This window comes from Paroedura picta, chromosome 10, assembly GCF_049243985.1.
Source record: "Paroedura picta isolate Pp20150507F chromosome 10, Ppicta_v3.0, whole genome shotgun sequence".
NCBI classification, from domain to species: domain Eukaryota; kingdom Metazoa; phylum Chordata; class Lepidosauria; order Squamata; family Gekkonidae; genus Paroedura; species Paroedura picta.
In genome coordinates this window covers 77,250,251-77,267,945 of record NC_135378.1, presented here as the reverse complement: position 1 = coordinate 77,267,945, position 17,695 = coordinate 77,250,251, and the positions used below count along the sequence as shown (strand labels likewise).

The 17,695-nt window shown below is 46.4% G+C and overlaps 1 protein-coding gene across 4 annotated transcripts in view; it reads left to right on the top strand.

Annotated features, from left to right (window-relative positions):
- AFF1 (ALF transcription elongation factor 1) overlaps positions 1-17,695 on the top strand; it is a 176,264-nt gene that overhangs the window by 84,337 nt on the left and 74,232 nt on the right. For all 4 annotated transcript variants that reach the window (XM_077300973.1, XM_077300974.1, XM_077300972.1 and 1 more), the window contains 2 exons: positions 1,749-1,869; positions 3,099-4,010. In XM_077300973.1, the coding sequence (XP_077157088.1) occupies positions 1,749-1,869; positions 3,099-4,010 (1,033 nt within the window). The remainder of the gene's footprint in view (positions 1-1,748; positions 1,870-3,098; positions 4,011-17,695) is intronic.

Genomic DNA, 17,695 nt, shown 5'->3' with positions numbered 1-17,695 from the left:
TCCATTCCGTGAATCAAAAGTTGGGATACGAAACATTTAAATAAATTTCCCGGGGGAAGGATGAATCACAAAGTAGAGTAGGATTTTCTCCAGATCTGCTGAAACGGATGTTGTAGGGACAATCCCATGCGGATTATGTTGCTTAATTGTTTTAGCTGCTGGTCTAAACGAGTTGAGAGAAAGGTGCACATCCCTTGGTGAAGGTTCCATCAAGCTGTGCCAGGTTTCTTATATAACACTGCCGTTCCTTTGGCGTTCCATATCTCTGTGTTGATAAAAGAGTAACCACAGTTGGTTTAGTGGCTCTGGTTCACATGTAACCATTGTTTGGAACAAATCAACGTTCTGACTCCTTTTCAGGAGCCTGCTTGCACATGGAGAAAAGCCAGCGACTCCCCCCTTCCCCTGTTCCTAGTGCGTGACTCTGAGCAATATTGCAAAATCTGTCCAAGCATAACCCCCTCCCCCTCCCCAATTCACACACACCAAAAATAAAAGAACACAGTTTGTTGGGAAAATGGATTTGCTGCAGTGTTCAAGGCAGGCTCTTGGTGGGGAGGGGAGGGGTAAAGAGGGAGAATGTATTCTGCTCCAAACTGAGAAGACCAGAAGGATAAAAATGCAGTTGATCTAATAGGGTTGATCTCAGAAGCGGTGGCAGGAAGCCATTCTGGTAGTTCTTGGGCGCATCGGTATTTCTGGCTAGCTCATGAGTACTACTTAATAACTTTTGTGTGCCTTTTAAAACAATCAAATGGACTTGTATCCTAGGCATGCATGCGGAAGGCACAAACCCCTTTTGCTTCAAATACTAATGGTGACTAATGGTTTTAGCCTGTGTTGATAACCCCTTACCATTGTTCTTATCGGGTACCTGGGGAAAATTGCTAGCACTTAAGCAGATCTTTCAGTTTAACCTTGAGCAGGCCCCAGAGAAGGCCATTTAGATTCTGCTGAAATCTTAAATTTGGGTGCCTGGAAGGAGGGAGGTTGGGTTAAACATTAGACAGAGTCCATGCGTGTTGTTTACTATTCGGACAGACTGCTTAGGAGATCACAGAATCGTGCCAATTTTGCACAAATCAGAAAGCCACAGAATTCCGCATCCTGGCAGTCCCTAATTTAATTTTTGGAAATTAAACATCCTAGTCCTCAAGGCTGCACAGAATTTCCAACTTTTTGTGGAGGCAGAACCTGTGCACACTAAGGAGCAGAATTCTTTGTTCTGCCAACTAGTTTTTGACAGAGATTATAGTTTGAATAAAGCAAGGGCTCAAGCACTGGAAATGCCAGCCCCACTTTCCGCCTTGCAAGCCTGGGAAATGGGAGATGCTTGTCCCTCACCTGTTGATTTCATGTGCTATGTGAAAAAGAAAATAGCTACAGGGCTACATAGGCCACCCCATAAGTACATATTTACAAAGCAGTGCTAGATACGTAGTGATCCTGGAGAGTGTTTCTCATGTATTCTGGAGGTTTGCTAGAGCAAGAATTTCCTTTAAACTTTCCCACTGTGCAGATAGGGATCATTTTCCATATGCCTTACCTGCCTGCTGATTATGTGGATGTATTCTCTTGTGGTTTGCAGCTGTCTGCCCTGCACACAACTCTCCAGCTTACTTACCTAACCGGTTCCATGATCCTCTTGATGGCTGCAGGACATCTAATGTCCCTTCGAGCTGTTTGGCTTTTACGGTATCAGGGAGCGAGATAATAATTTTATTTTGGCTCCCTTCTTTCCTGGACAGCTTGTATAATGAAGAAAGAAATCTACGGCGCATCCAAGAAAAAGAGAGGAGAAGTCAAGAAGCTCACCAGGAGAGAGAGCCGTTCCTGGCTAACGTTCCCCTCTTTGGAGAACCTTATAAGGTATCAATTGACAACACACATCATTGCGTGATAGGTTGAAAATTAGGGTTGCCGGCCTACCCATGGCGACTGGAGATCGCCAGGCAACAGAGCTCAGAACACTTGGAGAAAATGGTCACTTTGGAAGGTGGACTCGATGGCATTATGCGCCATTTGAGTCCCTCCCCTCTCTAAGCCACACCCCCTCTCAGGCCCCCCACCCCCAAATCTCAAGGTATTTCCCAACCCACACCTGGCAAGCTTAGAGAAGGTAGAGAAAGAAAACCTGTATCATTTTGCCTTACTTATGTACCACTTTTCCAAAAGTCACTCTAGCCAAGTAGTGATTTGAAGCCAGTACATTTGGACACTTGGACTGTTAGAGCACACTATCCCTGTGAACTTTGCATTGCAGAATGGATCTCTTATGCTCCACCTAAGGCAGGGGTAGTCAAACTGCGGCCCTCCAGATGTCCATGGACTACAATTCCCAGGAGCCCCTGCCAGCATTCGCTGGCGAATGCTGGCAGGGGCTCTTGGGAATTGTAGTCCATGGACATCTGGAGGGCCACAGTTTGACTACCCCTGACCTAAGGCTTGGAAACTCACATTCCCCTTTTTTCTAGAGTGGCTTGCAACTCTAGCATCCTCCAGAAAATCCTCAGGGATTTTCAAGGCCTCTGCTCTCTGGTTTCAGATTTCTTTTTAAAATATGGTCCCGCTCTTCCTCCTCAAACAAGGGGTTCCTAATCTGTGGTCAATAGACCCCGTGAAGAAATAAATTTCTCTCCCCCTTTGGTGGTTTGAATTGCACACAACCTTCATTCTGAGTTTTTAAGGTTTTTTCTCTCTGGGCAGAGAACAGGCTGGGAGGGAGGAAGTCAGTTCAATCTCACAAAGTCAGCAGCATCTCAGGTTCATACGAGTGTTAATAGTTCTAGCCAGAGACAGTAGGAGGGTCCATCCCCCCCCCCTCCCCAAAGCAGGGATCAGAGATTTGTAGAAATGAAATATTAGGGAGGGTTCAGAATGAAGATTCCTGGAGATCTCTAGGAAAAGCCTCTTCGACTTGGCCTGATCTGGGCAGTGGGTGAGGAAAGGAGCGGTGATAGAAACTGCTTGTATCAGGAGAAGGACGCTCTTGTGCTGAGTCCATCAGTGAGATCCATTAGCCTCCGTTAATTTAAATGACATTCCCAGTCTGAAGCTGGACTTGATTTCAGTGTTTCTCTCTCTTTCTCTCTCCTCAGATCAACAAGGCAGACGAGCTGTCCAGCCGAATTCAGAACATGCTGGGCAGTTACGAGGAGATGAAGGCTCTCATCGCCGCGAAGGAACACCAGAATCTCATAGGGATCCGTAACAGCGTCATGTCTCTGATCCCTCCACGCAAGCCAGATCACCCCCTCTTCCCCGAGAAGGCCGGCAACGTGTTACCCTCCTCATTCCAGAGCAGCGGCCGTCACCACAAGCCCCCGGGACCCTTCCCTTCAGGCGCCCCTCCTGCGGGTTGCCCCGCTCACTACCAAAAAATCCACTCGAGGATAGAACCGGCGTCCGATTTGCAAACACCCGGCGGCAAGTTGCCCAGCCACCAGAAGCAAGCTGCCGAGCAGAGCTGCAGACCCCAGGAAATCCAAAGCAGGGCGACCCTGAAGAAAAACGAGAAATGCATTGAAGACGAAATCGCCAAAGAGCTGCAGGCCTCCTTGTCGGAACTGTCCCCGTTGCTGTCCACGTTGTCTTCCCCGATAGCACCTCTGTCTCCTCTACATTCCAGCCAGCATGTCAATTCCAGGTCTCACAGCAGCCACAGCTATAAAAGCCATGGGCCGAAGAGCTCCCCTTCTCAGGACCTACCAGCTGGAATGCGTGACAACAACGACAACCAGGACGGCTCAGGCGCCCCGGGAGCTATCTCTTCCCAGCCTTCCTCCCAGGCATTTCCCTCTTCCTTGCCATCCAAAACAAGTGCAATACAGCAAAAACCAACTGCCTACGTCAGACCGATGGACGGTCAAGATCAGGCGCCAGACAAGTCGCCGGAGCTCAAGCCGCTCCCCGAGGACTACCACGAACCATCTTATGGGAAAATAGCAGACATGAAAGTGACCTCCAAGGCCAAGTTGCCCACCTTGAAAATACCTACTGATCCCATTGAGGTTGGTCCGATCTCCCGTTCTTGTTGTTGGTTTGAGTTTTTGCAGAAAATAGGAAGGTTATTGTTGTTGTTTTAATGGAAGGATAGAGTAATCCCAGAATAGCCTAATCTTGTCAGATCTTGGAAGCTGAGCAGGGTCCGGGTTGTCCTTGGGCTGTGGAATACCAGGATTGAGGTGGGCAATGGGAAACCACTGCCGAACATCTGTCATCTTGAAAACTGTTCAGGGTCATTGTAAGTCAGCTGTTTGATAGCAAAAAAAAGAATAAAGGGGGGCGCATCAGGTAAAGAGCTGTTCAGGTGAGCAAAATGCAAATAGCCAAGGGAGCCGTTCCACATCCTGTGAGCCACTGTTGAGAAGCGCGTCTTCTGCATGGCCACCCAAGGAACTTTTGATGAGTTGGCACATGGAAAAGGGCCTTCGAGGCAGATCCTAGAGCAGGGGTAGTCAAACTGCGGCCCTCCAGATGTCCATGGACCACAATTCCCAGAAGCCCCTGCCAGCAAATGCTGGCAGGGGCTTCTGGGAATTGTAGTCCATGGACATCTGGAGGGCCGCAGTTTGACTACCCCTGTCCTAGAGTGTGGGTGGGCTCAAGTTGAAATAAGGCTGCCCTTGAAGTATCTGGGACTCAGAATGTTGAGAACTCTAGGGGCAGGGGTAGTCAACCTGTGGTCCTCCAGATGTCCATGGCCTACAATTCCCATGAGCCCCTGCCGTCTTTTGTCCTTCGGGTCCCAGCTGGAGATGAGACTACTACATTCTACTGCAGTGTCAGTGAGAGGCTCTTCAAAAGAAGGCCCATATAGGGTACCATTACAGTATCCTAGGAGTAACCAAGGCATGAGTCCTAGCTAGGTCATTCCTCCACAGCAGGGTTGGCAAAAGTGTGGCCTCTCCAGATGTCCATAGGCTACAATTAACATGACTGGCAGGGGCTCTTGGTAATTGTAGACCAGGGCCATCGGGAGACCCACACTTTGGCCACCGCAGCTGTACAGGTAGTCTAGGGGAAACCACAGTTTTAATGACACTCATGGCTGTTAGAACTCTTAAAAAATCATGGTCTTGTATCCTGGAACATGTCCAAACTGTGAGACCACGTCTCAAGGGGGTTGAAGCTCCATCCAGCAGTTTTGCTGGGCATTCCAAGAGCCAAACCCATTTCACAAACGATGGTAGCCTTTTTTGTTCTTCACTTGGGTCAGCTTATTGGGCCATCAGGTTTTGGACACCAGCTTGAAATCTCCACGGCCTCTCTAGAGTCAGCCCGAAAGGAGAGCTCCCCAACAGAAGGGGAGACGGGAGAGAACCTTGTGGTCATTCCATAAATTGTGGGCTGTGTGGCACCACGCAGCAGCCTCCCCAGCCACCACTTTCTGGGGTCTGCCTTCTCAGAATGACTTGGTGCTGTTGTAAAATAGTGGGCTGCTCTTTGATGGAGCATTCCTTCCTTAGAACGCTGGTTTTTCTGATGTCCCCTTGATTCCGCAGTCCCTTTCAGCCCTGTGGGTTAAGATGCCGCAGGAAGAAATGGGGGTGAAATTGCCCATCCTTCCTCATTGCAGCTCTCCATCCTCTGTGTTACCAGGACTGTTTCCGCACTGGGAACTTCACTGCTCCGGCTCCTGTGCAGGAGCACAAATCCAGGGTGGACGGGGTGCGCCGCGTCAAATGCTCCCCCCGTGTAAGAGCAGGAAGAAGCAGGGCAACCTGCCCCAGCTCAAAGTCTGGCCTGCAGAACAGTGCGAAGCCTCAGGCGTGGAAATGGTCCAGAAGTTATCTTCCTGTAGTTTGGAAGGGATTCTTGGAGAGGAAAATTCGGTGTGCCTTCCGTGTACCCTTGGTTGAATAGAAGCCATTATTCCCTTCCTGATCCTATCCTAGCAGGGGAGCTCCAATATGTTGGTCTGAGGTGTACTGAAAGCTCAAGAGGTTTGTTAAGCCCTAAAATAAATGTTGGAGTGTTTCTCTCCACTGTTTGACAGCTACAAACAAGCAAAAACCAAAAAAACACACACTCTCCCTTGCTCCTGACATCACTCCCTCCGTCAAATGCTTCCCGGCTAATTGAATGTGCAATACTTGTGTGTCACCTACAGCTGTGAATTAATTGCAGATGGCTTATACTCCTGGCAGGTTTGACAAGTTAAGCCTTTCCATTTGAACAGAGGAGAAACGGCTTTACTCCAGAGCCAGTTAATCTGCAGCGGGATAGCTATGCAATGACTCACTTTGTGCTCCCTGCCTGTAAATCTGAACAAATCTTTCTACCATTCCAAACCCTGTTGTCTCTTAACTTCCACTACTTTAGTTGCCATAGAGAAGTTTGCTCCACCCTGCACCCTAGTCAAATTTAGATTCCCCCCACCCCTTTTCACCTTACAGGTATATAGTTCACTGCATCTGCCTGTCGCCTTGTTTGGATAACTTTTGAATGTTGAACAGTAGATGCTCTTTGCGTCAGATAACCCAAATGGCCAATGATTTGGACAGCATGGCCCCAGCTTGCCAGTTGGGATCTGTAATTTTTAAGCGTGCAAATGCAGAAGGCGGCAAAGTTGAGAGTGTTTTCACAGCCAGAGTCACCTGTTTGTTGTGTGTTTGCTGGACTCTGTGGTTGTGGTCTGGTAGTTTTAATCCCTGATGTTTTGTCAGTAACTGTAACTGACGTCTTCAGAACTAGGAGATGGCAAGATGGGAATCTCCGTGCTGGAGTGTGTGAACAGTTGCTGGCCATTTTATTTACTCCTCCTGGGGAGGGGCGTAATGCATCACACCTGTCTTATCTGGGACTCACCCAGGGGACGGACTGGACTGGAATTAGGAAGCCCTTTTTCTGTGTCAGGGTGGAGTTCATTAGCAAGTACATTAGGAAGTGTCTGGGTGGAGCTCATTAGAAAGTCCATTAGTCAAGGTCTTCATTGCCTTATCTGATGTATCCTTGACAATGTTAGGAGCATAGATTGGGGAGGAGGAGCTGCTTATCTCTTGCAAACTCTTAGCTCTGCCTTGAGACAGTTTGCAGCAGTACTTATGAGCATAGGAAAAGGCACAGGATGTATTTATAGGTTTAATGTTGAAGCCATATGCCTTAAGAACTATAAAAATGAAAAACAAACAGAAAACAAACATGAAGGGAAGGTGTACATGCTGTGACCACAGAGCGTTGTGGATGTGGAATTCCTCGTATGAGCATAACTTCCTTTCTTGGTTTGGGGAAAATGTCTCTAAATTTCCTTTCTTTTTCAGCTCCAGAGTAAGACGGAGAGAGGTTTCTAAGATTGCTTTTATAAATACTTGGGGGTCATCTATAGGTAGTACCAAATTCAAATGAAATGTCCCCATATTCAGCCCTGATAAAAATGCTTTTCACATCAAACTCATTGTCAGAATTACACTGAGTGTATTGCTGCCTGCAGAATTAGATCGATCTATGTTGCAGGAATGTTTCCAAAACTTGTTAGCCATTGTACTTGCCTTCCTAATCCTGCATCAGTAAACTATTCCCAGGTAACAAGTTGAGTGGTAGAAGTGGCGCTCTAGCCCAGATCTGTGCTCATGTGTCTGCATGCGTGCTTTTTGCAGGAGCAGTTTTGCATTTTGGGCAAAATGGTCCAGTTTGAAGTCAGCAGTAGAAGCAGTAAGGTGCTTGTGCCTGGTTTCAACATGACATGTTTGAAATCCTTTTGAAAAGCTTCAGAGTAACATGGGATTGCTAAACATACGTATTGTATTTCCTAAATCTGGAATGGGCTCTGGGCAAATCTGTAAAGATCACTTACTGGGCCACAGGCTTATCCACTGATTTGATGCTTCTCTAGGGATCCTTTTGTGTTCTACTTCCTGTTGTGGTAGATTCCCAAGCCCCAGAAGCTTTGGAGATTCATTATGAATGATTGGTTGCCGTGAGAGTTAATAAAACAGAATCCTGCAAAAATTAAACTCATGGGTTCTTCTGCTGCGTCTCCATTTTGTGGCGCACCTGGACACTCCCATCATGTTCTGTTTATTCTAACGTGTTTCATCTTTTCTTTTAAAAAAAGGCTTCTTAGTACTTTTTCCAATGGCTTAATAGTTTTTCCTTTATCAATCTGGAGCGAAGATTGGGGTTTGTGCCTTTCTGTTGTATTTTTTTTCTTTAATACCATTTAACAAGTATTCATCTTTAATACCATGTAATAACAAGTATTCATTTTTAATGTATGTGTGGATTAATATATATATATATTCATAATATGCCTTGAACTGGGCAGGCAGGGTTTCTACTGCACAAATTGGTGAAAGTACCACTTTCAGAATTACCACCTTGGTAAAACTGTATAGTATCATGTTGTTTTTGTTGTGGATTAATTAATTTTTGAAATGCGGGGACTTGTGTGCGTCTCTTCCCCAATGTCTGGAGAATCAAATGCTTTCTGGTTTTACCTACTGGCTGTTTAGCATGATGCTCTAATAGGCCTAAATTACAAACTGTGTTTTTTTGCCTACAAACCAGTTATTTAAAACCAGGATTAAGAGAACAGTCTTCAGCCTTTTTGCCCACTTTCGGTATTGGGCCAAACTCTGCAGAGTTCTGACTTGGGGGTGTGGAAGGGGGTCTTAATTTCACAGCCACACATAAACCAAAAGGGGGGCACACATGTCTGAGACCACCATGTCTTATTCTTGTTGTGAGCTGGCAAATTCATTCATGGCATTGGAGTGAGCCCCGTATCTCATTTAGGATGCTTAGGGCTGATCCTGCATTGAGCAGGGGGTTGGACTAGATGGCCTGGATGGCCCCTTCCAACTCTATGATTCATTTGTGGCACACAATTCAGCCTCACTACTTTCACCTCCACGTTTGCTGTTCATTTGCTGTAGCTGGTTGTGGAGAGATGCTGGGATAGCCACCCAAGCATCTTTTCAAGATCTCTTCCCACTGCACACAGACCTGCTCCTGCCACTCCGGCTGATCCTGGGCTGGTTCCTTTTGCAGCTCCTCGTGCAAAAGGAGCCAGCCCCAGCCGAGGTTGCAGAAGCTCTCAGTTCCCGCCTCTTCACGTGACTTTCAGTACGTTCGAATAAAAGCTGGGCTAAATGGCTTTCATCGGGTTTAGCTATATGCTGGCAGCCAATCAGATTCTTATTGAGCAAAGATATTTTTTGCTCTGTTTATGCCGAAAGCACACCCCTACTCCCAAGGTAGATTCAGGGGGGACACTGTTTTGGTCTGAAGCAGGGGAACAAAGTTTGAGTCCAGTGGCTCATTAATTAATTCCACCCAAACACGTTTTTTTGCTTGTTGGAATTGGCTGCCCCAGACTGCTATTAGCCCTTTATCCATCTTTTATTTTGTTTAAAGGTGCAATAATGGCGGGGGGCTCCTTGTGGTGCAGGGTAGTAAGGCAGCAGAAATGCTGTCTGAAGCTCTGCCCATGAGGCTGGGAGTTCAATCCCAGCAGCCGGCTCAAGGTTGACTCAGCCTTCCATCCTTCCGAGGTCGGTAAACTGAGTACCCAGCTTGCTGCTGGGGGGGTAAACGGTAATGACTGGGGAAGGGAATGGCAAACCACCCCGTATTGAGTCTGCCATGAAAACACTAGAGGGCGTCACCCCAAGGGGCAGACATGACTCGGTGCTTGCACAGGGGATACCTTTACCTTTAATGGCGGGGGGGGGGGTGTCAACTGGAAAAACCATGCATAAATAGTATGGTTACCCCCCCCCTCCAAGTATGGCTGTGGGTGGCTGTAATTTTGAGTTAATGGCTTGGGGACCCCATGGCTGAATGGAAATGGTATGTTTTCTGATTACAAATATAGTCCTGCTGAGACACTTTCTGTTCTTGAAAACTGAGCTTGTGAGTATGAATCAGATGGAAATACGAAGAGCGCAAGGCTGCTGCAGTTTTCTAGTGCCATCGGTGCGTGCTCGTTTGTTCTCAAACTAGGAATGTCCTTTCCGTGGAACGGTAATCTTCTTTGAATCGATGTGTCCTTAAATTAGGAACATCTGGCAACCCCAGGTGGTGAAGGAACTTAAACAAAAAAATCTTGTTTTGTTTTAACTTGGCCCTGATTTTTTGTTACTGGGCCCAGTTTGATATAGCAGCAGATTAGGATTCTTGCTGAAAAGCTGTTGATCGTTTCAGGCATTAGCTGAATTTGCACAGATTCGAAAAGAAGAGAGCAAAGGAAAAAGGCAGCAAGAACCAGCCGGAAAACAGGCTCAGAAAACATGACAGGCAAACAGCTTTCCTTTGGGTTGTGCAAAAAAACTCAGAAAATCAGTATTTTTCAGTTTAGGTCTATGGGACCTGGGGGGGAAATTGGTGTTTCTGAAAACAGCATCTGAGGATCTCTAAATTGAGGTCAACTAGGTTCCTGGCTCCCAGGGAGAGAGTTATTGACCCATGATGAACTGGGGAGAGGTTTAGTATTTCACTGTTCACCATCTTGCTATGCTATTATATTTTGTTTTAAGGGGGGGGGTTAGGGGATTCAATTGTATTTTATTGATCTTGTAAACTTGATCGAGATTTGAGTGTGATGGTATATAAACATAAACATAACATGATAGAGAGAAAGAAAGAAAAAGAGAGAGAAAGAAAGAAAAAGAGAGAGAAAGAAAGAGAGAGAGAAAGAAAGAGAGAAAGAAAGAGAAAAGAAAGAGAAAGAAAAAAGAGGGAGAAGAGAAAGAGAGAAAGAAGGAAAGAGAGAGGGAGAGAAAGAAAGAAAGAAAGAAAGAAAGAAAGAAAGAAAGAAAGAAAGAAAGAAAGAAAGAAAGAAAGAAAGAAAGAAAGAAAGAAAGAAAGAAAGAAAGAAATCCCGGATCTCAATATCGATACAGTTTTTAAATCCAGGATTTTTTTTTTGAAATCCTGAATTTTTGGGAGTCCAACAGACCCGAGAAGAAATATACAGATTATGTTTTTAAAAGCCCTCCCCCAGCACTGCAGGAGAATTTGGCCCCAGGATTTGCATCTGGCAGGGAAGTCTCTCCCTGCTGTATGCAGAGCTGGCTTAGAGGGCTTCTGCTACGGCGAGGCCCCAGGATCTGTGTGTAGCAGGGAGATCTCTTCCTGCTGCATGCAGATCTGGCTTGGAGTTCTCAGCTCCTGCCATCCCAGCTGCACATCGGTACAGCTGAATATACTCAAAGAAAAGCCGGAATATGCTGGTAGCCAGTCAGATTCTTATTGAGCAAAGGTATTTTTTGGCTCTGTTTATGCCAAAAACACACCTCTACTCCCAAGGTAGATTCAGGCAGGTAGCCGTTTCAGTCTGAAGCAGCAGAGCAAAGTTGGAATTTGGTGGCAGCTTTAAGACCAACAGAGTTTTATCCAGAGAGAAGAGAAGAGTTGTTTTTATACCTCTCTTTTCACTACCTGAAGGGGGTCCCAAAGCAGCCTAGAAGCACCTTTCCTTTCCACTCCCCATAACCGACACCCTGTGAGGTAGGTGGGGCTGAGAAAGATCTGGGAGAACTGCTCTGCAAGACCAGGTCTAAGAGAACTGAATAGCCCAAGGTCACCCAGCTGGCTGCATGTGGAGGAGTGGGGGATTATAGAGGCCACCGCTTTTAATGACTAACCAAGCTGGTTCAAGGCATAAGGATTTGCATGCATGCACGCACACTTCTTCTGATACAATGGAGTAGAAATTACTAGTCCATACATCTAGGTAGAGGGTGAGCTGTAAATTAGCATACAGCATAATGCAGGTGTTTAACAGATTCAAGGACCAAACAGGAATAACCAGCTTACCCTATATGGTTACCATTTGTTGTGAGAGTTTGATTAGCAAAGGGAATATTCCACTGCGCACCACTGTCGCCCTGTGACATCTTGATAGATCTGTGACATCTATCAAGAGACTCCTTACCTCTGTGGGCATTTTCTTTTGTGGATCTCCCCTCACCCAAGCATAATGAGAAGAAAGCTTAGTTGTTGCAGGGTACATGGTGTTTTGGTTTGGAGTTGTTCTCTCTTGCCCCGGAGGGACGGACCAGAACCAATGGGATGAAATTAATTCAAAAGAAATTCCGTCTCAACATCCGGAAGAAATTCCTGACAATTAGAGCGGTTTCTCAGAACAGGCTTCCTCGGGAGGTGGTAGGCTCTCCATCTTGGGAAATTTTTAAACAGCGGCTGGACAGAGAGGTTGATTTTGTGAAGGCTCAAGGGGGTGGCAGGTTACAGTGGATGAGCCATAGGATTGTGAGTGTCCTGCATAGTGCAGGGGGTTGGACTAGATGACCCATGAGGTCCCTCCCAACTCTATAATTCTGTGATTCTATGAGTGAGAGTAACAGGAATCTCAAGAATAAAGTTTGCAGCTAATGTCCTGACCTGGATAGCCCAGGCTAGCCTGAGTTCATCGTATCTCAGTATGTAAGCAGGTTCAGTCCGGATTAATATTTGGATGGGAGACCAGGGTTGCTGTGCAGAGGCAGGCTACTTCAAACCAGCTCTAAAAGTCTCTCACCTTGAAAATCCTGCAGGGTCACCATAAGTCACCTGTGACTCGGTGGCCGAGAAATGTGCAACTGTTTAGTTCTTTTATTTTATTGATTGCTTTTATTTTTATTTGTTACGTTTGTATACCGCCCTCCCTTGCGGCTCAGGTTCACCGCGCAGTTCAGTCTACATGAACTGTATAATAGTCTACATGAACAGTATAATATGAGACACAATGCGCTTAAAAATTGAACTCAGTAATTTGCATCAACCTTATTGAACGTTTAAACCAGGGGTAGTCAAACTGCGGCCCTCCAGATGTCCATGGACTACAATTCCCATGAGCCCCTGCCGGCAGGGGCTCATGGGAATTGTAGTCCATGGACATCTGGAGGGCCGCAGTTTGACTACCCCTGGTTTAAACCATTAACCATTTAACCTATAACCATTACTTAACAGATTGGCTGGGTTGTAGATTGCCTTGTGATGCATCCAGTGGGCATGTCTGATGGGCGTGGGTTCTGGGGGGCCCAGCAGATGTTATCAGCTCACTGGCCCCAACCAAAAGCTTGGGGGAAGAGCTCAGTTTTACAGGCCCTGTGGGATTCTGCCCTAGTGTTCCTTTTGAGGTTGTTGTTCTTGGTACAATTCTTAGGGTGACTGGAATGGTGCAAAAGATACGTAGGCAGTTTCCAGGATGTGGTTTTTATGCCCTTATAAACCTGGCAGTGGATCCCAGTGACACTGGTACCTCTGCTGCTTTTCCCAGCAGGTTCCCTATAATTTAATCTCTTGTTTGCAGAAAGAGGTGTCGTTTTACTAGCACTTCATTAATCAGCCCCGCGACATTACAGCAATGGTATGCAAAGTGGACCTGATTACTTTTGGCTTGCATGACAGGCCCTTATCATAAAGACTGATATAAAACGGATATTTCTAAAATCTACCCTCCTTGGGTTAATTCAGGCTCTCTCAACCAGGGTTTTGTGAAACCCTGGGGTTTCTTGATGACCCTGAAAAGTTAATTAATTTTTAATGTATTCTTTATATTTGGTAAATATGTATTGGTTGATATGACCATATATGCTCATGTTTACCTGTTTCCTCCCCCTTCCAAAATGGCTAATGATGGGCTGTTCTGACCGAGCAGTGATATCAGGGCTCTCTCAGCCTCACCTCCCTCACAGGGTGTCTGTTGTGGGGAGAGGAAAGGGAAGGCGAATGTAAGCCGCTCTGAGACTCCTTCACGTAGAGAAAAGCGGCATATAAGAACCAGCTCTTCTTCTTTTTCTTCAGTAGTATCAGGGCTTTCTCAGCCTCATCTCCCTCGCAGGGTGTCTGTTGTGGGGAGAGGAAAGGGAAGGCGAACGTAAGCCACTTTGAAATTACTTTGGGGAGAGAAAAGTGGCATATAAAAAACAACCTTCTTCCATGCTTTCTCAGTTTTGTTGACACATAAATGGAGGGCAGAAGGCACCTTTCAGTTGGCTGGATTTGGCCTATGGGCCTGCAGTTGCTGACACTTCTGTATTGAATATTTTATTTATTTTAATATTATATTTATATACCACCCTCCCTCATGGCTCAAGGGGAATGCCTATTAAAGAAGCATAGTGATCCAGATTGAAAACTGGTAGCTGACCAGCCAGCCAGAGCTATGGATGTTACAGCAGACCGAATATAAAAATTCCTCTTTTGTTCTCACGCTGAGTCCGTGTGCGCGCACGTACCCCTGCAAACAGGCAATGACATAACACCTTTTATGAGAAACAGCTGTAAGTCCCAGCGGAAATCTCCCATTTAAATAACATTACGGATTGAATCCTGCAAATGAAAGTCCGTTATTCCCTTTATTGTAATCGGCCCTTTATTTATACAGCTAATTATCGGGAAGGCTAACACAGCAGTCGCGAATAAAGCGTGTCTGTGTGGCGGTGTAATGGGGGATGTCAAGTAATAGCTTAATAATAATATACAGAGGCCAAGAAGAGCAGGTTTTAAATATGTAAACAGAAGGAAGGGAGGGGAAAGCTTCTCTGCTGTATGTGCTTTTCTAGGTGACTCCCACTGGGCCCGGAGCTTGCTTTTCCCTCCTTGTTCTTCCTCTGGGTACAGTTGCAATTCCCCCCCTTCCCCTCCCTTTTTTCCCCCTTTTCCACTAGAAATAAAATATTAACAAAGCCGGCCACGAGAGAAGACCAGACGAGCCGTCTTCGCCCGGCGTGTTTTCTTGTGTTTTCGACAGATTCTCCGCACGGTCCTCGGCAGGAGCCAGAACTGCCGAAGGGACAGATGTTGCCAGTTTCAAAGGCGCAAGAAGGCGATGGTGGTGTTGTGTGTGTGTGTGTGGGGGGGGGGGGGAAGACACACAGCAGACATTGCTAAGCAACCCTGTACTCGAGGGAGCGTTTTTTAGGAGCGCAGCCAAGGGAGTTCTGCTCGCTGGCTTCTCATGGCTCGGTGCGAGGGGAGAGATTAAAAAGTTCTTTCCTGTCAGGGGCTAGCGCACCAAAAGACGCTAACCTTGTTGACACTGATTGCAGCTGACAAGGGAATGTATGAAAACAGGAAACCTCCTTTGCCATGTAGGGAAGGCAGTAAGACATGTTCACAGAGGTAAGTGGCGCTATCTCCCCCTCCTCCCCCCCCTCCCCCCGCACACGCACGCAACAAGTACGGCTCAGGGTTATTTGCTCGGAGGGGAGGGACCCAGCCGGGAAAGCGAGACAGGTTGCCGGGTGGCCCGATGAAAGGGAGTTGAGAGGCCAGATGTCTTCTTTTTTCCGTGCCGTCTATAAATAACCAATCGAAGGGCCGCTTATTCAGAGGGCTGTCTCGCTAAAGCAAACAGGTACGGCTGAACTCCCCCCCTGCTTGTGTGCCTTGTAAACAAGGCTGGCTTCAGCGACCTGGGCATAGCCATGCCCGTCTTCTCTCCCGCCCGACAAGACAGCTTGACGGAGAATTGACAAGCTGTGGCACATCCCTTCGGCGTCAGTCGGCCTGGATTTTATTAGCTGCAGCCTTTCCTAAAAGCTCACGGGGGGGGGGGATGTGCAAGCTCATAACTCTTGTTGTGGTCAAAGGGAATGTCACCTGGTAAGGTGGCTCCAGGACTTTCCTTTCTGAAGGGGGAGTTAAGATAACAATGCGTTTAAAAAGAAATTTGGGGGGGGGATTCGGTAGGACTCCATGGAAAACTTTAAACAAAAAAAAATCTGCATTCTTGTTGGCTGGATCGACATAAAACAATTTGAGATAAAAGGATTGGCACGGTTTGTGTTTTAAATTTTTGCATCAGGACTTTGATTTTTTTTTTGGCTAGGTAATTTAGAGTAAGCTAATCAGAGCTTCAGGGTGGCAGTGTTGTCTATTGGTCAGGGTCATAAATCGACCCAGTGGTAGGAATTATTCTAATTTCATGCAAAGATACTACGAATCCTGAAGTGTCCTCTCCTGAAAGAGGTGGAATATAAAGCAAGAAGATGCGGATAGTATCGATTTCAAGTTATTGGGAGTTAATTGTTTCAGCTTTGGCTTTTGGTTGGTGGAAAAGGAGTGACCGCTTTAGGGTCAGCCCTAATGGTCAGAGATTGCATTGATGAGAAATCAGGAAAATGTTTAAAAACATGGTAGGAATGGCCTAATATGCATATGGTTCCCTAGTCCATGACTGTTGTCCAAGATCACAGGTAGATTTCATTACAAAAAAAAATGTTTTTAAAGACAAGCCCTGAACATAAGATTTTCCATGCTTGCTGCGTATACACTATTCCGTTTTTGCTTTCCTGGGAATAGTCTTGATCCATTAAGGGTCCTAAGTGCTTTTGCAGCCCCCACCCACCCTTTAGTCACAAGAGGAAATTGTCAGGGGGATCTTGGAGAGTTGATTTCCTATAATCCTAAGAATTGATTGAAGAAGACTGCTTGCTTTAGGACTTGCTTTAGGACTGTCAAATTTCTCCCAAACAGGGCCTTGTTGCTTCAACATGTGGGCAGAGCAGTCACCTCCTTCTCCTCTCAAAAAAAGAAACTATTTTGAGCTAGACAAAACCCCACAACAGTATCGTCCATGGCACTGCACTGTTTGCACAAAAGCCCTGTTTGCAATTAGTAAGTTTGGCCCAGAAAAGTCACTGCTGTGTCCTTTTCCAGAGTCAGAATCTTCATGCATGACGTTTTATGCCTCTTATCCCACATCATATTTGTAATCCTATCCTTGCTGGATGACATATAGAAAAATTAGGTTTAAGATAACATTTTGTTTTTCTGGGGCTAGCATGGTGACCCACTAGAGCAGCTCTGACTTGGATAGGCCAGGCCAGGCCAATCTCATCAGATCCTGGAAGCTAACCAGGAGGCAGGCAATGACCAACACCCCCCCCCCCCCCCGCCGCCACCGAATGTCCCCTGCCTAGAAAACCCCATGGGTTCGTCATAAGTCAACTGTGGCTCAATGGCAGAAAGGAAAAAAGCAGTTTCATGATGGAGGCTTATGAAACATTGAAGATTCAAAGGGGTGGCAAGTTACAGTGGATGAGCGATAGGGTTGTGAGTGTCCTGTACAGTGCAGGAGGTTGGGCTAGATGACCCATGAGGTCCCTTCCAACTCTATGATTCTACTTTGCAAAGGATGCTGGGCATATCCTCTATGTTTGAGGAGAAGATTAATAATGGTGGGCAAAGTTCCCTGCTTGATGGCTGGACCTACTGATCTCTGCCCCCCTCCTGTAGCCACACACAGGGAAGATGTGCAGCCGTGTTGGTCTGACGTAGCACAATAAAATCAGAGTCCAGTAGCACCTTTAAGACCAACAAAGATTTATTCAAGGCGTGAGCTTTCGAGTGCAAGCAAGGGTGCTTGCACTCGAAAGCTCACGCCTGGAATAAATCTTTGTTGGTCTTAAAGGTGCTACCGGACTCTGGTTTTACAGGGAAGATGTGTTCTGGATAGGTTTTCAGGTCATGCAGCACGATGGTGACATGCAGCAGCTTTGGCCAGCATTTGATGTGAATGAGCATTTGCGAATATGCCCAGCAATCTTTGCAAAGCCCAGAGGTTTCCATGGTAGGCTGACCCGTTCAGTGTGAAAAAGTTTCCCTCAAATTAAGAGAGCCTTTGAAAAGGACCAAACCAGACCAGTGGCTTCTGGTACTGCTTAGGCTAATGGGCCAATTAGTTACAGTTAATTCCGTGTTTACTTAAACGGTTGTGCCCATCGTATTTTTGACCTTTGGGGGA